This window comes from Bactrocera neohumeralis, unplaced genomic scaffold (assembly GCF_024586455.1).
Source record: "Bactrocera neohumeralis isolate Rockhampton unplaced genomic scaffold, APGP_CSIRO_Bneo_wtdbg2-racon-allhic-juicebox.fasta_v2 cluster11, whole genome shotgun sequence".
NCBI classification, from domain to species: domain Eukaryota; kingdom Metazoa; phylum Arthropoda; class Insecta; order Diptera; family Tephritidae; genus Bactrocera; species Bactrocera neohumeralis.
The window spans coordinates 12,059,016-12,077,265 of record NW_026089624.1 but is presented as its reverse complement, the minus strand read 5'-3'; the positions used below and the strand labels follow the sequence as shown (position 1 = coordinate 12,077,265).

Sequence of the window (18,250 nt, the reverse complement as noted above, 5' to 3'; positions counted from 1 at the left end):
CGAATGTTGAAGAAACTGGCACGATTCCGATTACTTTGGCGGAGGGGTAAAAAACCGAATTTTCGTATAAATGGGGTATGTGCGGATAGGGGAGCTTCTCCAGAGAAGAAATATCCAAAAATAATATAAAAATAACTTTTATTTTTTAAAATATTCACGATTAAAAGTTCAAAAATTTGCACTAATAACACATGGTATTTCTCTATGTTTCACTAAATTTTTTCACGTTTTTCACTTTTTATATTTAAATATACACTCTAAACATTGAAATGAGTTCACATTTATTTTGGTATATTTTACCTAAATTTATTAATTTCAAAATCACTTAGCGCACTCATCGTTGAAAAGGTTAGATTGTTTACAATTATGAGGAAAACAAGCCTTTACTTTGGCATAGTTCTCCTTTCTGCGTTAAAATAAAAAAATATATATTGAGTTTCGTTATAAAATGGTTAAATTTTGGTTATTATATCTGTCAGCGCTTTCCATTTATTTTTGATAATACGTTTTTTTGTATATTAGGTGACAATATACATATGTATATAATATTTTTATATAATACTAGCGTTACCCGGCGCGTTTCTCTACGCAAAAAATTGATTGCTTAAAAGATTTGATTTCAATAATGAAAAAGAAAAGCAATGTTCAATTTAATACAACTGTATACACAATTTTTTGTTTTATTTTGTGGTGCATAAATAAACAAATTTTTCGTGGCTCCAACTCTCGAACATGCAACGTACAGTTGACCGTGAGAAAAGCAAGCTTCCTCTAAATTAACTCCACACACCTGAAGCGTTTGCCCTTGGGCTTTGTTGACGGTCATAGCAAAAGATAGCCGAACAGGAAATTGAAGACGTTTAAATTCGAATGGCATGTCCGTTGGTATTAATGGGATGCGCGGTATTAGAACAATTTCACCTTTTGCTTTGCCAGTGAGAATTGTTGCTTGAATTAAATTTGGCATCAATTTCTTCACTGAAAGTCTCGTCCCATTACAAAGTTTCGGTGCATTAAGATTTCGAAGAAGTAAAGAAGTATAATCGATGAACCAACTTTCAAATTCAAATTATGCGGTGGCATGCCTGGTGGTTCCAAAGAATTTAAAAATTCAACCGGATAATTGACTGCGTCTTCATCATTCATAGCAGTATCAATGGATTTATACGTTTCCGAATTACCTGGAAATTTTTCCTGGATGTGGAAATTGAATTCATTGACATTGACATTTTTTGGTGCTAAAATTGCACGTTCTCGTAACCAATCATGGTTCTTATAATTTTGAGCAATATTTGGAAAAACGCGATCAATGAGTTCTTCTTTTGATGATACAATTATTGAAAAATTATTCGGTAACGTGATAAACCCATTTTGATCACTTGCCATTTTTCCATCGCCAATCTTTAGCAATTGCTTTGAAAACTCACGTGCTGAAGAATCATTTTGAAGACGCACACGCATATTGGTCGTCAACGAAAGCATTTGTACGTGTGCCCACAAAAATGAACTTTTCAAACATGCATTAATTTCATCAGCTGGTATTGATCTCGGAATAACAGGCAACGTTTGACGAAAATCACCAGATAACAATATTAATGCACCGCCAAACAGCTGTAAACTCCGTCTCAAATCTTGTAATGTTCAATTTAAGGCTTCCAAAGATTTTTTATGGGCCATTGGACATTCGTCCCATAAAATAATGGATGTTTGTTGCAAGACTTTAGCCATTCCAGAACTCCTTGAAATATTGCATGCTGGTGTTTCAATTGCTTGCATGTTCAATGGCAATTTCAAGGCGGAATGTGCTGTGCGGCCGCCATCAAGTAATGTAGCTGCAATTCCGGAAGAAGCAAGTGCCAATGCGATTTTTTGTTCCGACCGAATCGTTGCCAGTATTAATGAAATCAAAAATGCTTTTCCAGTGCCGCCAGGTGCATCCAAAAAATACAATCCACCAGTGTTGTCATTGTCAGCTTGCATCACTGTGTCATATACATACTTTTGTTGATCATTTAATTGTGGAGTATACGTTTGTACGAACGCACGCAATTCATTACGATCGAATTGCAGTTCGCGTTGCAATTCTCGTTCAAATAAATCATGCATAAAACGATTTGGTGGATTGCCCTAATTGCCCTAATGCCTTATTTGCAATCGTAAGGCACAAATCTTCGATCATTATCAAGGCTTCATTATACATTTCCAATGTCAGCAGCAATGCAGGATCATTGGAACGATGTCGAAGTCGAATCAAAATGTCTTCAGCCATGAACTCTTTGTATTTATTCCACAATTCCAGTGGATTTGATGGAAAACATGTTGATATTATGATCGCAAATAACATACGAATTTGAATTGGTGGAGAAACAATTGATGCATCACGAAGCGTAGCATCCCAATGCGTATCATCTTACAGCAAATGCAAGTGTTGACATGCTTCACGGTATGTTGCGCACAATTGACCATTAACAGTTCGTAAATGTTGGAATGATTGAGGTCCATGTACGTTCACCAACAAAAGTCGCAAGTAAAAACATTCAACATTAGCTGGACTAACTGTATAAATGCGTCCCAAAGCATCTGTTCGAAAAATACCTGGATAACCATCAACAGATGTGCCTTGTTTGCGACGTTGAAATTTTTTTGTTGATGCAAAGTCCTGGAAAATTCATCAGTTTCACATAACTGGAAATAAGCTGTCAGTGTAGTTACTGGTGGCTCTACTACTCTTTGCTCGGCATTTGCCGCAGTGTAGTAAACACGTTGGCCGTTTTCAAATGAACTGCCAAATGTACAACAACCGGATGTCTGTCATGAATTGAAAACGATAAAATACGCCATACAGTTTCATTCGTACTAATATAGCGCCCCATTTGGTACTGCAAAATTTCGTCATGATTATTCTCAGGAGCCACTCCAAAAACCGCCATATCGCTGCCCTTATTCACATACTTGCAAATATATTTGATTGATTTTACAGAACTGCAATATTCTACATTGATGTGAGCGTTGAACATTTTTGACAGCATCGGTGAGTACGGAACTATCCACCGGTTATCGATTTCAACATCTTGATTTTTAATTTTAATTACAGTTGATTTACCGTTGTCTTCAGTTGATCGTCGACGATACTGTGGATATCCATCACCTCCTGTAATTGTTTCAGCAATCAATTGCTTTGGAAAATCGGTACGATTAAAAATTCATCGCACTGACTTTTTTGTTGATTATTGACCTGTATTGCAAAAATTAATTAGCGAATGAAAATGATTTATAAATCATATTTACCACATTCGCGTAAATTGCGGAATTCCCGTCATTCATGTTTCCTTCAATAAAACATTTGCGGGAATTCCCGCGCTATTTGAATAGGGCTTTTCTACCGCTGCACATTTTTAGTGTTGGTAAAGTCGTGAACTACCATCCCTGACAGGCCAACCGCAATTCAAACAAATTTAATTTGGGGAATCCCCGTTCAAAGTTAACGTGCCAGTCATTTATGGTTTGTTGAGGGGAAGTTTCAATAAAACGAAATGCGGGAAATCCCGACAAAAGTGCATAGGAAATACATGTGGTAATGGCGGGAATTCCCTAATTTGTTCAGACTATTTAAAAAAATTAACCTGCAGAAAAAAAGCGAGAATTCCCGCTCTTCAATTTTGTATGGAAAAATTAAGTGATTATTTGGCAGCCACCCGCTAAATTCAAATGAACGCGAACGTGTTAAACAAAATAAAATGTATAATGTACCAGTTGTTGGATTTATCATTGGTATGTTGATGTGATAGCCATCGTCCCCTCTTCAAAACAAAATGGGGTATTGCAATGCATCATAACAGCGATGGAGTTCTGAAATACGTTGTAAATTCTCATTTCTACGATACAAAACAATGTCTCGTGACTGAAACTGTTCGCCAACCACAACAATGGCTACTTCATCAATCGTTGGTGCATTGAATCGTCTGGTGTGCTTCCCAATTGGTGTTTTATCGGCTTTTATTATGATTTTGTGGCCATCGGAGGGCATCCGTTCGGGTGCCACTTTAAACAATTTCACCAATTCATTGTGTTGATGAAAAAATGTTTGCAATTCATTCACGATTGATCTTCTCGTATTCGTCGAAATTGCACAGCGCTTATTTAATTCTCGATTCTCACCATCAATGAAATATATTTGCAAAAATTTATGATCACCATCTGGGAATGGTAGCAAAGACCCAGCTCTATGGTATATTTGACCTTGAATCTGTAACGGTCGAAAAATATATATAGATGATAACGGATCTTAATTTCTAAAAACATCGAACACAGGGACGGCACATAAATTAAAAATGATATTGCTAATTCACACGAAGAAATCACCTTAAACGTCGGCATAAATCCATCTTTTATAATATTTGTAGCTCCAAAAGATGTCATTTGAAAGCATGAATTGTATTTTTGAATATTTAAGAGGAAATGCTTTGACGTTGGCGAATTACCAAAAACCAATGAATGCAAAGGTTCTGGCGGAAGTTCTAGCACCGGTAATTTGACTTTCCCACCAGCACAACACATGCCAGGCGTTTCGTTTTTAAATTTAAATGCTTTGCAATGTATACATTCTATATTCATCTGGCCAATGTAGGCATACATGCTGTAATCAATGGTGGCATCGTAATTGAAAGCCGCTTGTTCCATTTGACGTATATCATAAACGGACGTACGCCCACGACGGTTTCTTGGTGCTTCACTATTATCCAAGTGAGTTCTCCGTCTGTGTCGTTGTGTTTCCATTTCATTTCGTCGAACACGATCTTCTTCACTTTGTGATCTTCGATTTAACGCTCTAGCATTTGATTGACGTGAACGTCTGCCAACGTCTTGAACGTGACATTCTTTCAGTACAGTGTATGACTAATTGAATGTAAAAGCAATACATTGAAAATTATTTCTAGAAAAAATTATACATTTAATTCAAACTTCAATGTGTGTGCGTGGAAATATGAATTCACATACACTCACACTGGACATAACCTCAATTGTGCAAATAAAGAAAACACTCACCGGAAAATGAGATCAAATTAAAATTGTGAAATTAAGTAACGCTTGGCAATTGAACTATATATATAAAAATGAAGCAATTAAAATACAATTAAAAAAGAAACACATGGTTAACACTCACCAAAAGTATGTTTGTTCAAAATGAGAGCAAGATATAAAAGAACTCAAAGCACATAAGAAAACTGTCAACTGAATTCCAATGACAGAAAATTAATATTCTGTTCGCAATGAGAGCACGATGTAAAATTGATAAATCGTATTGCAAATACTTGATTTTGGTACAGTGTATTTACTCACAAAAAATGTCAAACTCAGGAACGGCTGCACCGATTCCAAACAAACTTTACACAAACCACCTCCTTATAAGTAGGAACGAACTCTAAAATTTTTGTGTCAATCGATTTGGCGGTTCTTGAGTTATAAGATTACCAAGGAAATGTAACTTCTTTTTATATATATAGATTATTATATAATATTACTGTATAATATTACTTATTTGTTTATTGAATTACATAAGAACATATCCACATGAATGAATAGAGGAATTTTTAGGAAAAAAGGCATTTCAGCGAATTTCCTTATTATCACATGGCAGCGCTCACACATGATGTTCACTACGAGTGTAAAATGTAATTTTTAAAATACAGATTTCTTCGGTAAAAAGACTGTTAAAAGTGTAAAATGTGGATTTATTTAAAAGTTTAGAGTTTAATTTAATTAATTTGAAATGAAAAATGTGAGTAAAGTGTGTTTAATGTGGTAAAATAGCTTGTTGAAATGTTCGAAATGTGGGAATTTTTGAACTTTAAGGTCGAATATCTCGTAAACTAAGCGATTGCGGTACCTATAACCCCAAATATTTTTTAATCAGGAGGACTTCCTCATTCCAACGGTACCTTCAAATCGCGGCGCCAAAGAATTCGGAATTGTGCCAAGAAACTGATAACGACTTTGGTCAGACAATGTTCTTCTTCACAAATTTAAATTACTGATCAATGGACTGTGCCGAGGTAAATTTAATGCTATCATAGTTAAATACTTTGCAGCAACATAAAACTGAACATAACGGGGCATCTCGACAGTCAAAAATTTATGGCTTACTAACTGTCAAATCTATTGCTATTGCCATTGCTAAATCATTACGGGGCATCTCGACAGGATAAAATGTATGTCATACTTACTGTATTGCCGTGCCTATTGCCTGTGGAGACTCCACATTGCTTATAGCTTACAATATCTGGCAAACTAATTAGTATGCCGTATATCGTAAGTTATAAGCTGTCACTTCAGCAGTTTGACAGCGCAGTTTTCATTTCTATGAAAATTTCGAAGAGGCAACATATCCCATTTGCACATATGCCGACGGCATTTTCATTTCGGTAATATGAAAATTAGAAGAGCGACTATCAAGACGGTTGTGTTATATAATAAAAATAAAGTACATTTTCAAAATATCATTTTTCTAAAAAATTAATATTTAGTTTAATATTGTTAATTTACAGAAAAATTATGCAAATTGGGTTGGGAATAAGCGAAATCTTAAATTTAATATACTTATAATAGCAAAAATCAAAATATCATTGCTCGTTTTCTATTTATTTTTTAATTGGTATATAAAATGCATTCCACAATTATTATATAGTAGTCCGAAAATATGAATTCTTATTTTTCCCAGAAATACATTTGTAAAAAAAGGATCTTTATCCTTTGTTATTATTTTATTTCTCCCAGAAATACATTTGTAAAAAGAGGATCTTTATGCTTTGTTATTATTTTATTTTTCCCAGAAATACATTTGTAAACAAAAGGATCTTTATCCTTTTTTGTTTTCCACATAAAAGATTTAAGGAGTGCAAGAGCTCAAAACATGCGCCGGACGGCCTGTCGTAGCAGGTTAGTTGCGAAATAATTTAAAACGAATAAGCAACCCCCTACGATGAGCGGCAGGAGTGGAGGATGCGGTATAAAAGCCTGCCAAGCCGATGAAACTCCTGCGACAGAGGCGAACAGTTGCCGCCTCTCTAGTATAGGTGACCGACCAAAATCCAGGCGCGATGGACTCAAAGTGAGCGGCTTCCTGGTCAGCGTCTGTTCACCATGATAGGTGCGGCTGTAAACAAGACCGGTCCATACCGGGGCGCAATGGGAGTCCCTAAAAGCATCACCAGCTGCTTACACTGGTGGTGTGGAGAGGGTGATGTGATCAGCTCTGCCGAAGTGTCAGCCACGATGTGAATCAGTAACCAGCCCATTCGGGCCCTGGTCAGGAAGTGTACATTGGGCGCAGAACTAGTAGACTGCGTTGCTCCGGGCAAGCGCCGGTTCGTCCGAGTTTACCGGAACCGGTAAAGCGTAGGACAGGCCTCAGGGAACTGGGGTAGAGGCATAGCCCCCGAGGGTATACCCGTTCCTGTCTATTTCGGCCCGCCCCCCTGCACACGATGCGCTGGTTAAACTGATAAATGGAGACAATAAATAAAAAAACACACAACAATAGCAGCAACAAGCTCAGCGGTGTCACCAGTCAATTGACGATGTCAGGAGTAGACCCCTTTAAAAAAGCCTCGCGTTTGGCTAGATCGCCAGCGAAGGTGCTCTCCGCACAAAGACCAGTGAGGTCGAAATCATCACCCCCAACGCTTCAGAGGAACACCCCGATATTGGAAGAAGCACAGTCGCAACGTGATCATATGTATAAACTTGGAGATATGATACAAAAGCTAACGGATATGATGCATCCGCCACAGCGCACTATCAACAATCCCATGAGGGAACTGCTTAGCGAAATATCGAAGCTCTACACCCGTGCACAAGATGACCATATTCGACAACGGGAAGCTAACTTAGGAAGAAGAGTAGCTATGGAACAGACGACTGTTAAAGTCACACCGAAAAGACCACGTGACAAGCAGATAAAGCGACGAACCCCTCCAAAAAGAACTAAAACAACGCATGACGAACCAATTGTGAAAGCAGGAGAAAGCAGAAATCTCGGGGGAGGAGAAAAGGATGCGGCAAGGGAAGAAACCTGGATCACGATACTAAGTAAATCCCAAAAAAATAAAAACAGGAAGAAGGAAAACGCCGTACCACGCCTTCGACCAGAAGCAATAGTTATCGCAAAAACCGGTGACATGTCTTACGCAGACATACTTCGGGCGGTTAAGCTGAATGAAAACCTGCAAGTGCTTGGGGAAAATGTCTTACGAATTAAAAAGACAGCTAAAGGTGAGATACTGTTGGAGCTAAAGAAAGCGCAGACAGGAAGTACTGAGGAATATAGAGAGGAGATAGTGAAGGTACTAGGAGTTCAGGCACAAATAAGATCTCTAACACAAGAAATTACAGTGGAAGTGCGAGACTTGGACGATATAACGACGAAAGAGGATATAGCACAGGCAATTCGTTCAGAATTTGAAGAGCTGCGTCTATTTAGTGTAGAAAGCATTAAAAGCATCAGACATGCATATGCAGACACGCAAAAAGCTATCATAAGCCTTCATGCACAGGAAGCAAAGAACCTACTGGCAGCACAAAAGATAAAAATCGGCTGGTCAATCTGCAGAATCAGGGAAAAAGCGCAACTGAAGAAATGTTTCAGATGTTTAGAGTATGGACATATGGCGACAGCATGCAGCAACCCAGAAGACAGGAGCAAGTGCTGTATTAAATGCGGAGAGGAGGGTCATTTCGCTAAAGATTGTGTTAACAATCCTTCCTGCAAGGCATGTAAACACAGTGGTAGCACAAACATAGACCATCAGATAGGAAGCCGGAAATGCCCCATATATTCAGCACCGCTCAAAAAACCTAGAAGATGAAAATATTACAAATCAACCTGAACCACTGCGAAGCGGCCCAAGATCTCTTGACGTTGCATTAATCTGTGAACAGTATAAAAATAAAGATTCTGACAAGTGGATTTCCGATACCACAAAAAAGGCTGCAATATGGGCATGCGGAGATAAGACGATGCAAGACAAACCACTAATTGACAAGGCATATTATACAAGAGCCAAAATATGGGGGAATTCTTTCTACAGCTGCTATATACCGCCAAGTATACCACATGCTGAATATGAAAAAATACTTGACGACTTGGTAAAGGATGCGATGACAACTACACCTAATATAATTTCAGGTGACTTTATGCCTGGGCGCTAGAATGGGGCAGCAAAAATACAAATCTGAGAGGTAGCGCATTACTTAAAGCATTTGGTGTTCTAGACGTAGTACTGCTTAACACAGGAAGACAAAACACCTTCGAGAAGAATGGGCGTGGCTCTATTATAGATATATCTTTTGCCAGCAGGGTGCTATATCGATATATAGACTGGCGGATATGTGACATATATTCTCAAAGTGACCATTTAGCTATAATGTTAAGTATAAGCAAGAATATGCAACAGCGAAATGTTTGGCTCCAAAAGGTGCAGTCCAAAGGTGGAGAATTGAAACCGTAGATGAGGAGCCTTATAAGTTAATGCTGGATGAAAACGTAAACGGAACTGATGACATAGACCAACAGGCTAAATTGTTGGTACAACACTTTAGCAAAGCCTGTGATGCCGCTATGAATAAAAAGAGGACAGCCGCACAGAGAAAGCCTGCTTATTGGTGGAATCGAGAAATCTTATCTCTAAGATGTGAAAGTCACAAAGCGAGGCGACGTTTTCAACGAAACATGGGCAGCTTAGATTGTTACAGCCTGCGAGAAGCATTCAAAAAAAAAAAACGAAACGACCTAAAAAAGGCAATTAAAAAGAGCAAAATGACATGTTTTAATGAATTATGTGAAAAAGTGGACGAAAATCCGTGGGGAGCAGCGTATAGGATTGTAATGTCAAGGATTAAAGGTAGCAAATGTCAAGCGCCTACATGCCCTTCATTACTGAAAAATGTTGTAGAGACCCTATTCCCACAACAAAATCAAGAAGAAGGAAATTGTTATCGCGAAAAAGTCTCAGATGCGCCAGAAATCACCGAGCAGGAAGTTGTTCAAGCTGCTGAGCGCTTTGAAAATAGCAAAGCACCAGAATTAGATGGTATTCCGAATAGGGCTCTTAAAATTGCGATCAGCTATCATCCACAGCCATTTTCGGATTTATACACACGTTGCCTTCGTGAAGGAGTGTTCCAAAAGTTTGGAAAGTACAACGGCTGGTACTACTACAGAAGCCAAACAAACCGGCAGGAGAACCAAGTTCCTATCGACCGCTCTGTATGATCGATACGATGGGCAAAATCCTGGAGCGAATAATCTGTACCCGTCTAGAAAATCATTTAGAAGGAGAAGGAGAGGAGATGGATGATAACCAATATGGTTTTCGTAGAAAGCGTTCAACTTTGATGCAATCAAGAAAGTTGCAGGTATAGCAGAAAGGCTATTGAAGGAAACAGTTGGATGTACGGGAACAAAGAATATTGTGAGGTCGTCACATTTGATTTGAGAAACGCGTTTAACTCGGCCCATTGGCCCCATATAATGCGTGCATTAGTGCTCGAAAAAACACCGAGCTATTTGTTGTAGAGTAGAAAGACAAGCCAGCTTAAACGAATGGCAAACACGCTGGGATACATCAAACAAGGGGAGATGGACATACCGCTTAATCGGTAACATACAAGCATGGATGGAACGAAAACACGGGGAGGTAGATCATTACATGACGCAGTTCCTAACAGGGAATGGATGCTTCAGGGAGTACTTACATAAGTACGGCCACGAGGAAGGAGTAGCTTGCAGTTTCTGTGGTAACAATAACGAGAACGCAGAACACATATTACAAAATCTGATAAAATTCGATTGGTGCGATCATTTTCTTTCTGATCCAAAAGAGGCTGCACAGCAGAAAGAAACCGAGAAGCTGTTAACTTTAATTTTGGAATCGGTAAACGAGGTAACGATTTTGGAAGTAATAAGTAGGTAATTTCGAATGTTGAAGAAACTGGCACGATTCCGATTACTTTGGCGGAGGGGTAAAAAAACCCGAATTTTCGTATAAATGGGGTATGTGCGGATAAGGGAGCTTCTCCAGAGAAGAAATATCCAAAAATAATATAAAAATAACTTTCATTTTTTAAAATATTCACGATTAAAAATTCAAAAATTTGCACTAATAACACATGGTATTTCTCTATGTTTCACTAAATTTTTTCACGTTTTTCACTTTTTATATTTAAATATACACTCTAAACATTGAAATGAGTTCACATTTATTTTGGTATATTTTACCTAAATTTATTAATTTCAAAATCACTTAGCGCACTCATCGTTGAAAAGGTTAGATTGTTTACAATTATGAGGAAAACAAGCCTTTACTTTGGCATAGTTCTCCTTTCTGCGTTAAAATAAAAAAATATATATTGAGTTTCGTTATAAAATGGTTAAATTTTGGTTATTATATCCATTTATTTTTGATAATACGTTTTTTTGTATATTAGGTGACAATATACATATGTATATAATATTTTTATATAATACTAGCGTTACCCGGCGCGTTTCTCTACGCAAAAAATTGATTGCTTAAAAGATTTGATTTCAATAATGAAAAAGAAAAGCAATGTTCAATTTAATACAACTGTATACACAATTTTTTGTTTTATTTTGTGGTGCATAAATAAACAAATTTTTCGTGGCTCCAACTCTCGAACATGCAACGTACAGTTGACCGTGAGAAAAGCAAGCTTCCTCTAAATTAACTCCACACACCTGAAGCGTTTGCCCTTGGGCTTTGTTGACGGTCATAGCAAAAGATAGCCGAACAGGAAATTGAAGACGTTTAAATTCGAATGGCATGTCCGTTGGTATTAATGGGATGCGCGGTATTAGAACAATTTCACCTTTTGCTTTGCCAGTGAGAATTGTTGCTTGAATTAAATTTGGCATCAATTTCTTCACTGAAAGTCTCGTCCCATTACAAAGTTTCGGTGCATTAAGATTTCGAAGAAGTAAAGAAGTATAATCGATGAACCAACTTTCAAATTCAAATTATGCGGTGGCATGCCTGGTGGTTCCAAAGAATTTAAAAATTCAACCGGATAATTGACTGCGTCTTCATCATTCATAGCAGTATCAATGGATTTATACGTTTCCGAATTACCTGGAAATTTTTCCTGGATGTGGAAATTGAATTCATTGACATTGACATTTTTTGGTGCTAAAATTGCACGTTCTCGTAACCAATCATGGTTCTTATAATTTTGAGCAATATTTGGAAAAACGCGATCAATGAGTTCTTCTTTTGATGATACAATTATTGAAAAATTATTCGGTAACGTGATAAACCCATTTTGATCACTTGCCATTTTTCCATCGCCAATCTTCAGCAATTGCTTTGAAAACTCACGTGCTGAAGAATCATTTTGAAGACGCACACGCATATTGGTCGTCAACGAAAGCATTTGTACGTGTGCCCACAAAAATGAACTTTTCAAACATGCATTAATTTCATCAGCTGGTATTGATCTCGGAATAACAGGCAACGTTTGACGAAAATCACCAGATAACAATATTAATGCACCGCCAAACAGCTGTAAACTCCGTCTCAAATCTTGTAATGTTCAATTTAAGGCTTCCAAAGATTTTTTATGGGCCATTGGACATTCGTCCCATAAAATAATGGAGGTTTGTTGCAAGACTTTAGCCATTCCAGAACTCCTTGAAATATTGCATGCTGGTGTTTCAATTGCTTGCATGTTCAATGGCAATTTCAAGGCGGAATGTGCTGTGCGGCCGCCATCAAGTAATGTAGCTGCAATTCCGGAAGAAGCAAGTGCCAATGCGATTTTTTGTTCCGACCGAATCGTTGCCAGTATTAATGAAATCAAAAATGCTTTTCCAGTGCCGCCAGGTGCATCCAAAAAATACAATCCACCAGTGTTGTCATTGTCAGCTTGCATCACTGTGTCATATGCATACTTTTATTGATCATTTAATTGTGGAGTATACGTTTGTACGAACGCACGCAATTCATTACGATCGAATTGCAGTTCGCGTTGCAATTCTCGTTCAAATAAATCATGCATAAAACGATTTGGTGGATTGCCCTAATTGCCCTAATGTCTTATTTGCAATCGTAAGGCACAAATCTTCGATCATTATCAAGGCTTCATTATACATTTCCAATGTCAGCAGCAATGCAGGATCATTGGAACGATGTCGAAGTCGAATCAAAATGTCTTCAGCCATGAACTCTTTGTATTTATTCCACAATTCCAGTGGATTTGATGGAAAACATGTTGATATTATGATCGCAAATAACATACGAATTTGAATTGGTGGAGAAACAATTGATGCATCACGAAGCGTAGCATCCCAATGCGTATCATCTTACAGCAAATGCAAGTGTTGACATGCTTCACGGTATGTTGCGCACAATTGACCATTAACAGTTCGTAAATGTTGGAATGATTGAGGTCCATGTACGTTCACCAACAAAAGTCGCAAGTAAAAACATTCAACATTAGCTGAACTAACTGTATAAATGCGTCCCAAAGCATCTGTTCGAAAAATACCTGGATAACCATCAACAGATGTGCCTTGTTTGCGACGTTGAAATTTTTTTGTTGATGCAAAGTCCTGGAAAATTCATCAGTTTCACATAACTGAAAATAAGCTGTCAGTGTAGTTACTGGTGGCTCTACTACTCTTTGCTCGACATTTGCCGCAGTGTAGTAAACACGTTGGCCGTTTTCAAGATGAACTGCCAAATGTACAACAACCGGATGTCTGTCATGAATTGAAAACGATAAAATACGCCATACAGTTTCATTCGTACTAATATAGCGCCCCATTTGGTACTGCAAAATTTCGTCATGATTATTCTCAGGAGCCACTCCAAAAACAGCCATATCGCTGCCCTTATTCACATACTTGCAAATATATTTGATTGATTTTACAGAACTGCAATATTCTACATTGATGTGAGCGTTGAACATTTTTGACAGCATCGGTGAGTACGGAACTATCCACCGGTTATCGATTTCAACATCTTGATTTTTAATTTTAATTACAGTTGATTTACCGTTGTCTTCAGTTGATCGTCGACGATACTGTGGATATCCATCACCTCCTGTAATTGTTTCAGCAATCAATTGCTTTGGAAATCGGTACGATTAAAAATTCATCGCACTGACTTTTTTGTTGATTATTGACCTGTATTGCAAAAATTAATTAGCGAATGAAAATGATTTATAAATCATATTTACCACATTCGCGTAAATTGCGAGAATTCCCGTCATTCATGTTTCCTTCAATAAAACAATTGCGGGAATTCCCGTGCTATTTGAATGGGGCTTTTCTACCGCTGCACATTTTTAATGCTGGCAAAGTCGTGAACTACCATCACTGACAGGCCAACCGCAATTCAAACAAATTTAATTTGGGGAATCCCCGTTCAAAGTTAACGTGCCAGTCATTTATGGTTTGTTGAGGGGAAGTTTCATCCGGGAAATCCCGACAGGCATAGGAAATACATTTTTTTTTTGTTCAAATTTAAAAAAATTAACCTGTAGAAAAAAAAGCGAGAATTCCCGCTCTTCAATTTTGTATGGAAAAATTAAGTGATTATTTGGCAGCCACCCGCTAAATTCAAATGAACGCGAACGTGTTAAACAAAATAAAATGTATATGTACCAGTTGTTGGATTTATCATTGGTATGTTGATGTGATAGCCATCGTCTTCTCTTCAAAACAAAATGGGGTATTGCAATGCATCATAACAGCGATGGAGTTCTGAAATACGTTGTAAATTCTCATTTCTACGATACAAAACAATGTCTCGTGACTGAAACTGTTCGCCAACCACAACAATGGCTACTTCATCAATCGTTGGTGCATTGAATCGTCTGGTGTGCTCCCCAATTGGTGTTTTATCGGCTTTTATTATGATTTTGTGGCCATCGGAGGGCATCCGTTCGGGTGCCACTTTAAACAATTTCACCAATTCATTGTGTTGATGAAAGAATGTTTGCAATTCATTCACGATTGATCTTCTCGTATTCGTCGAAATTGCACAGCGCTTATTTAATTCTCGATTCTCACCATCAATGAAATATATTTGCAAAAATTTATGATCACCATCTGGGAATGGTAGCAAAGACCCAGCTCTATGGTATATTTGACCTTGAATCTGTAACGGTCGAGAAATATATATAGATGATAACGGATCTTAATTTCTAAAAACATCGAACACAGGGACGGCACATAAATTAAAAATGATATTGCTAATTCACACGAAGAAATCACCTTAAACGTCGGCATAAATCCATCTTTTATAATATTTGTAGCTCCAAAAGATGTCATTTGAAAGCATGAATTGTATTTTTGAATATTTAAGAGGAAATGCTTTGACGTTGGCGAATTACCAAAAACCAATGAATGCAAAGGTTCTGGCGGAAGTTCTAGCACCGGTAATTTGACTTTCCCACCAGCACAACACATGCCAGGCGTTTCGTTTTTAAATTTAAATGCTTTGCAATGTATACATTCTATATTCATCTGGCCAATGTAGGCATACATGCTGTAATCAATGGTGGCATCGTAATTGAAAGCCGCTTGTTCCATTTGACGTATATCATAAACGGACGTACGCCCACGACGGTTTCTTGGTGCTTCACTATTATCCAAGTGAGTTCTCCGTCTGTGTCGTTGTGTTTCCATTTCATTTCGTCGAACACGATCTTCTTCACTTTGTGATCTTCGATTTAACGCTCTAGCATTTGATTGACGTGAACGTCTGCCAACGTCTTGAACGTGACATTCTTTCAGTACAGTGTATGACTAATTGAATGTAAAAGCAATACATTGAAAATTATTTCTAGAAAAAATTATACATTTAATTCAAACTTCAATGTGTGTGCGTGGAAATATGAATTCACATACACTCACACTGGACATAACCTCAATTGTGCAAATAAAGAAAACACTCACCGGAAAATGAGATCAAATTAAAATTGTGAAATTAAGTAACGCTTGGCAATTGAACTATATATATAAAAATGAAGCAATTAAAATACAATTAAAAAAGAAACACATGGTTAACACTCACCAAAAGTATGTTTGTTCAAAATGAGAGCAAGATATAAAAGAACTCAAAGCACATAAGAAAACTGTCAACTGAATTCCAATGACAGAAAATTAATATTCTGTTCGCAATGAGAGCACGATGTAAAATTGATAAATCGTATTGCAAATACTTGATTTTGGTACAGTGTATTTACTCACAAAAAATGTCAAACTCAGGAACGGCTGCACCGATTCCAAACAAACTTTACACAAACCACCTCCTTATAAGTAGGAACGAACTCTAAAATTTTTGTGTCAATCGATTTGGCGGTTCTTGAGTTATAAGATTACCAAGGAAATGTAACTTCTTTTATATATATAGATTATTATATAATATTACTGTATAATATTACTTATTTGTTTATTGAATTACATAAGAACATATCCACATGAATGAATAGAGGAATTTTTTAGGAAAAAAGGCATTTCAGCGAATTTCCTTATTATCACATGGCAGCGCTCACACATGATGTTCACTACGAGTGTAAAATGTAATTTTTAAAATACAGATTTCTTCGGTAAAAAGACTGTTAAAAGTGTAAAATGTGGATTTATTTAAAAGTTTAGAGTTTAATTTAATTAATTTGAAATGAAAAATGTGAGTAAAGTGTGTTTAATGTGGTAAAATAGCTTGTTGAAATGTTCGAAATGTGGGAATTTTTGAACTTTAAGGTCGAATATCTCGTAAACTAAGCGATTGCGGTACCTATAACCCCAAATATTTTTTAATCAGGAGGACTTCCTCATTCCAACGGTACCTTCAAATCGCGGCGCCAAAGAATTCGGAATTGTGCCAAGAAACTGATAACGACTTTGGTCAGACAATGTTCTTCTTCACAAATTTAAATTACTGATCAATGGACTGTGCCGAGGTAAATTTAATGCTATCATAGTTAAATACTTTGCAGCAACATAAAACTGAACATAACGGGGCATCTCGACAGTCAAAAATTTATGGCTTACTAACTGTCAAATCTATTGCTATTGCCATTGCTAAATCATTACGGGGCATCTCGACAGGATAAAATGTATGTCATACTTACTGTATTGCCGTGCCTATTGCCTGTGGAGACTCCACATTGCTTATAGCTTACAATATCTGGCAAACTAATTAGTATGCCGTATATCGTAAGTTATAAGCTGTCACTTCAGCAGTTTGACAGCGCAGTTTTCATTTCTATGAAAATTTCGAAGAGGCAACATATCCCATTTGCACATATGCCGACGGCATTTTCATTTCGGTAATATGAAAATTAGAAGAGCGACTATCAAGACGGTTGTGTTATATAATAAAAATAAAGTACATTTTCAAAATATCATTTTTCTAAAAAATTAATATTTAGTTTAATATTGTTAATTTACAGAAAAATTATGCAAATTGGGTTGGGAATAAGCGAAATCTTAAATTTAATATACTTATAATAGCAAAAATCAAAATATCATTGCTCGTTTTCTATTTATTTTTTTAATTGGTATATAAAATGCATTCCACAATTATTATATAGTAGTCCGAAAATATGAATTCTTATTTTTCCCAGAAATACATTTGTAAAAAAAGGATCTTTATCCTTTGTTATTATTTTATTTCTCCCAGAAATACATTTGTAAAAAGAGGATCTTTATGCTTTGTTATTATTTTATTTTTCCCAGAAATACATTTGTAAACAAAAGGATCTTTATCCTTTTTTGTTTTCCACATAAAAGATTTAAGGAGTGCAAGAGCTCAAAACATGCGCCGGACGGCCTGTCGTAGCAGGTTAGTTGCGAAATAATTTAAAACGAATAAGCAACCCCCTACGATGAGCGGCAGGAGTGGAGGATGCGGTATAAAAGCCTGCCAAGCCGATGAAACTCCTGCGACAGAGGCGAACAGTTGCCGCCTCTCTAGTATAGGTGACCGACCAAAATCCAGGCGCGATGGACTCAAAGTGAGCGGCTTCCTGGTCAGCGTCTGTTCACCATGATAGGTGCGGCTGTAAACAAGACCGGTCCATACCGGGGCGCAATGGGAGTCCCTAAAAGCATCACCAGCTGCTTACACTGGTGGTGTGGAGAGGGTGATGTGATCAGCTCTGCCGAAGTGTCAGCCACGATGTGAATCAGTAACCAGCCCCTTCGGGCCCTGGTCAGGAAGTGTACATT

At 37.3% G+C, this 18,250-nt stretch overlaps 2 protein-coding genes and 1 long non-coding RNA gene across 3 annotated transcripts; 1 reads left to right on the top strand and 2 right to left on the bottom strand.

Moving 5' to 3' along the window:
- The first annotated feature begins 2,123 nt into the window (after positions 1-2,123).
- Positions 2,124-14,146, top strand: LOC126765991 (uncharacterized). Its single transcript, XR_007668692.1, has 3 exons — positions 2,124-2,475; positions 13,435-13,994; positions 14,058-14,146. It is a non-coding gene; the product is annotated as an uncharacterized LOC126765991 (long non-coding RNA).
- LOC126765948 (uncharacterized) lies at positions 3,672-4,929 on the bottom strand. The gene is made up of 2 exons (XM_050483696.1): positions 4,363-4,929; positions 3,672-4,246 (listed from the first exon to the last, which is right to left on the bottom strand). Exons 1-2 carry the CDS (start codon positions 4,774-4,776, stop codon positions 3,803-3,805), a joined length of 858 nt encoding a protein of 285 aa, XP_050339653.1. The 5' UTR covers positions 4,777-4,929; the 3' UTR covers positions 3,672-3,802.
- A 415-nt stretch (positions 14,147-14,561) lies between the features above and the next one.
- LOC126765949 (uncharacterized) lies at positions 14,562-15,856 on the bottom strand. The gene is made up of 2 exons (XM_050483697.1): positions 15,290-15,856; positions 14,562-15,173 (listed from the first exon to the last, which is right to left on the bottom strand). The coding sequence occupies exons 1-2, from the start codon at positions 15,701-15,703 to the stop codon at positions 14,730-14,732; spliced, it is 858 nt and encodes a 285-aa protein (XP_050339654.1). The 5' UTR covers positions 15,704-15,856; the 3' UTR covers positions 14,562-14,729.
- Between the last annotated feature and the right edge of the window lie 2,394 nt (positions 15,857-18,250).